The 4,592-nt window shown below is 39.7% G+C and overlaps 2 protein-coding genes across 2 annotated transcripts in view; one reads left to right on the top strand and one right to left on the bottom strand.

Moving 5' to 3' along the window:
- C922_04646 (hypothetical protein) overlaps nucleotides 1-2,951 on the bottom strand; it is a gene marked incomplete at both ends in the record, with an annotated part of 3,591 nt that extends 640 nt beyond the window's left edge. Inside the window, 2 exons of the mRNA XM_008820225.1 lie at nucleotides 2-1,774; nucleotides 2,768-2,951. Of these exons, the coding sequence (XP_008818447.1) occupies nucleotides 2-1,774; nucleotides 2,768-2,951 (1,957 nt within the window). The remainder of the gene's footprint in view (nucleotide 1; nucleotides 1,775-2,767) is intronic.
- A 1,513-nt stretch (nucleotides 2,952-4,464) lies between these two features.
- The window catches only part of C922_04645 (hypothetical protein), a gene marked incomplete at both ends in the record, with an annotated part of 1,701 nt that continues 1,573 nt past the window's right edge, over nucleotides 4,465-4,592 (top strand). Inside the window, one exon of the mRNA XM_008820224.1 lies at nucleotides 4,465-4,552. Within this exon, the coding sequence (XP_008818446.1) occupies nucleotides 4,465-4,552 (88 nt within the window). The remainder of the gene's footprint in view (nucleotides 4,553-4,592) is intronic.

Below are 4,592 nucleotides of genomic sequence, written 5' to 3'. Positions count from 1 at the left end.
TCTTCATCTTCTTTATTTTCTTCATCTTCTTTATGTTCTTCATCTTCTTCATCTTCTTCCATTTTGATAATGCTATAATATATTTCATTTTTTAATTCCTTAATTAGCATATTTTTAATGAGCTTTTCCGTTGCGTTGGGGCCGTTTGGGATTCTCTCCCCCGGTTTCTTTTTTGCTTGCATTCTGTTCGGTAGGAGGCCTTTTGTATTGTCTTCTTCTTCCCAGGAGTTTCCACTCTGTTCAGGTTCGTTTCGGGTTAGGGGTGTCACTAGGGATTCTTCCCTTGCACATTTGACACTACCTAACGTTTCGATTTTTTTGTGTATCCCATTTTGAAGAAGCTCAATTTGAGACGCGTCTGTATAACTATGTTTGCGAACTTTCGAATAGTTCGGATTATTTTTATTTTCGTTTTCCTTGTTGTGCCCCCAACTGTTCCCCATTTCTCTAGAGTCGGACTTACCATCATTTGGTATCTTTTCGCCCCCCAAGTTGTCGTTCCCATGGGGGTCTTTTATCTGTCTAGAATAAAAGTGCCTATTTTGTTCAGTCAACGTAGTCACATTGTCACCTTTGACGAGGGCGCCGCCGACCTGGCTGACAGCATCATCCGCGGTGTTACTTTTTACATTACACTTATTAACCCCGTTGGCATCACACGAACTGTAACGAGAATGTGTGAAATCCTCTGGAGTGGAGAGTTCTTCATTTAAGTTGCTCTTCAAAACGGTATTCTTTGGATATTTTCCGTCACTACGATTGTGTATACCATTCCTACTATGAAAATGGTTAATTCCAGCTTCTGATTTGTCCAGGTTATTGTCCTTTGTGCCGTTGCTTAATTGGTGCTCTCCTGAGTTACACGGATTTTGGCCTTGCACGTAAGCTGCATTATTTATCGTCTTTATTCCCTTATGAGAAGGTACATTTTTGCTGTTTTTAAAAATATGGCGAAGGTATCTATGTTCGTATATTTGCAGCAAATCGTCACAGTTGAACTTTGCATTGCTTTCTACATGTTGACTTTTTTTGCTATTCACGTTGTTACTGATCATAATGGGTTCATCCCTTGGGAAAGAAGTGTTCCTTCCCTCTGTCTCGTTGTCTACATTTTTGAGTCCTTTAACAAATATGTTGTATTTCAAGGTGCTATATTTTTTGGCTCTCATTTTGCAAATTTGATATTCATGTGTAATTATTTTTTTCCCCACGGGAAGAGTGCCATTCTTTTTTACTTCTGCGTGGCTGTTAACATGTGCTTCCACTTTTTCTGTTGCTTCCCCAAGAGTAAGTGTTCCTAATCTGTGCAGGAGGGTACATTTCTCTGTTCTTTTTTTTTTTCCTGGTGGTGATGCCATAGATGTGTTGTCACGTTGATTTGTGCACTTCCTATGCATGTATATTTCACCTTTTTTTTCATTTATGCCTTTTTCACTTGGTTGGGGGTAGGACAAATCAGACAGGTGGTTGCAAAGGGTGACTTGTTCTTTTTTTTTGTCCTGATTAAGAGAGAACTTCCCACATTGATTATTTTTTAAAAAATTTACTCCATTCCTTTCTTTAAGTTCTGATAAGAGTACATTAATTTGTGATTCATTTTTCAAATACGAAATTATTTTGCTGTTTTTTTTTTTCAAACAGGGTGGATGGTTCCCTTGTTCAATGCCGCTCTTTGGGGGCAACAAATCAATTTCAGGAGGAGCTTTCATTTTCTCATTCTGTGCTCTGACGGTTAAAAATGTCGTGTCATACGGGTCTGCCTTTTTGGCATATTCTTCGTATGGTTAATGTTGGCACGGAAGGGATACACACTGATAGCAGCGCGGACAGAGCCTTAATCGCATAATGAACAAAACTTTAACAGAAGGGACTAATGTGGGGGAACACACGTTAAACAGACATATATGCCTGAAAGGCTGCATTCGTCATACACCGAAATTGCTAACAATCGCCCCTTTTGAATATCATTTTTTTTCTCCTTTGGTATGGCGGCCATATCGAAGGGAAACGGGAAAAAAAAAAAAAATTCATAACACTGTTAAAGTTTGCCTTTAAAATGGTACACAATAACGAGATTTTTATTATTTTATTATTATTTTTTTTTCGGTGTAACAACTTTATAACGAGGTATCGCATGTGTCATTAGAACAAAAGGTGTGGACTCACCACTCGCGGTGACTTCTGTCATGCCATGTTGTAACGATTTTTCGCTTCCACGTTGGCGCCAAAAAATTGGGAAATTTCGATGGGCAAGTTTTTCCATTTGGTGCACGGGTTTATTTGAGGGGGAAAAAATTAAGTAGGAAGCTGGCGAAGGTGGGGGGGCAACGAGAGGGGCCGATTCGCCATTTCGAAGTTGCACAAATGAACAGGTGAACAAATGAACAGGTGAACAAATGAACAGATGAACACTTGAACAGATGAACACTTGCAAAGTTGCAAAGTTGCACAGTTACACAGATTAACAGTTGCAAAGTTGCAAGTTGGGTGGTTAAAAAAAAGGGGGACCTTTTGAGGCAACTGTTTCCCATTCATTTTAACTAAAATGAGTGGCGAAAAAGGGCGGTGAAATGACAGCAAAATGACGGAAAAATTAATACACAATTTAGACTTGTGTTCACGTGTTTGTTCATACGCGGCGCGATGTCATGCCGGAAATCAGGATAAAGCGGTAAAGTGCCCCCCACCGCTACCCCTGCTCTTGTAAGAGAAGCTCACGTGGGAACCAATTGGCGTGAGAGTAATGGAACGCCAACGTGCTAAGGACCAGTGCGTGTAGCCTCCCCTACTGCTACAGCAACGTGATGGTGTTCCTTCAAAGAAAACACCACCAAAATATTAATTCGACTCATTTGGAAATATTGTCCAAATTTGTGCATATTAAAATTTGACCGGAAATAGAGGTGTGGAAATTTCTTCGGGGTTAAAAGAGCGAACTTATCAGTTTTCATTTTGGAAAAACTAATTCGCGCTATTTTTTAGGCTCTCATTTTGCACAGTAGCGTTTAGCTCCCCTGGCTCTTTGTGAACGAACGGGTTTTAAGGTGCCAAAATGGTGCCCTTTCATTTTGCGGGCATTGGGCGGTATTTCAAAAAAGCAGTCGGACATTTCATATGCTTCCTCTGTGCGATTGTTGCGTGTGTAACGCTAGATGCTGATGAAGGTGTCACTTCGCAACATACCATAGGGTGTACGGATGCTGTGCAAAATGCCTCCCCCGTACACAATTAGAGTAACCCCCATATTGCCTGTTACAACTTGGTGAAATCCATTTTGCTTAAAAAAAGTGCGAAATTATGCCTTACGAATGTGCCTACATTTTTTTGTACCTGAAAGTTAAAAGTAATTTTCACATTTACACGATGAAGTAGCAATTCATTTCAGCAGTTACCATTCCTGTAATGCCTGAGTGGAGTGTTAAAATTTTGGGAAAGTTGGAAAAAGGCTGCGCACGGCAGGTAAAACGGTAATTCAAAATATGCACATGAGAAAATGTATACGTAAATATATGCATATCTAACTAATGCACATGTTTACACGTATGTAAATTTTTTGTTGGGAAAGAGAGGCTATGCATCCTTCTCCCATTGGCATGCGTACCGCGTAGCCTTATGCAACCGAGCTTAATGCGGGTAACGTAAAAAGGAGCAAGAGAAACACACGACGAAATGCAAAAAGTGACATATATGGAAAATGAAACCACATATAATTAATTGTTAAATATGTGCGGTGGGGTAGCCAGCTCTTCAGTATTCCTTACAGGAGGGGGGCATTTAAAAAAAGAAAAAATATCCTACGTGGTGTATTATATATATATGCCATAAAAACATGCGTACTACTTGCATATCGCTACGCGAAGAAGGCCATTCTCCCGTCTGAGGCCTCTTTACCCTTCACCCCTTGTTAATAAGTGTCAATTTCCTCGGTTATGCGAGGCAATTTACTTATTTTTTTCACCATTTTTTGCTACACTTTGACACATTTTGCCACTCCTCCAGTTTGCCACTTTTTTCCTGGTGCCTCCTACACTTTACACTTAGGCGCGAAAAAAAGAAAAATTTGTAGAGCTCATAAATACATTCTTTCCTGTGTGCCTTTTACGCCATAACGGAGAAATAAAAAAAATAAAAAAAAAAAAGGAAGGCCATTATACGCACAAATGTACGTGTGTCACCTCCCCCACCCCACTATGAAACCATTCGTTTGTTAAAAAAGCGATTTCCCTAGGCACTGCATAACACTGGATAAATACATACATTATAACGTGTACACTTATATGTAGATATACATATATATCCATGCGCCCATAAGTTTACCTTTAAACATGCACACGTATGCTGCCGAAGGCAAACATACTTAGAACATTAAAATCAGTGTACCAGTCTTCCTGGCCGTCCAGGCTGTACATAAAAAGATACATACTTATTATCCCCTCCATATATATACGTTCTTTTTAAGCACCAATGAAATATCTGGAAAAAGATGCGGAAGAGACCAGACATCATTACGATGATAGGGATTATGGCTCATCGAGAAGAGACTACCGAAGCAGTTACAAAAAAGTATTGTGGCCACTGAATCTTGGGATTCA

The sequence above is a fragment of the Plasmodium inui genome, assembly GCF_000524495.1.
Source record: "Plasmodium inui San Antonio 1 unplaced genomic scaffold supercont1.26, whole genome shotgun sequence".
In the NCBI taxonomy this organism is placed as follows: Eukaryota; Apicomplexa; class Aconoidasida; order Haemosporida; family Plasmodiidae; genus Plasmodium; species Plasmodium inui.
This window is presented reverse-complemented; position numbering and strand designations above follow the sequence as displayed.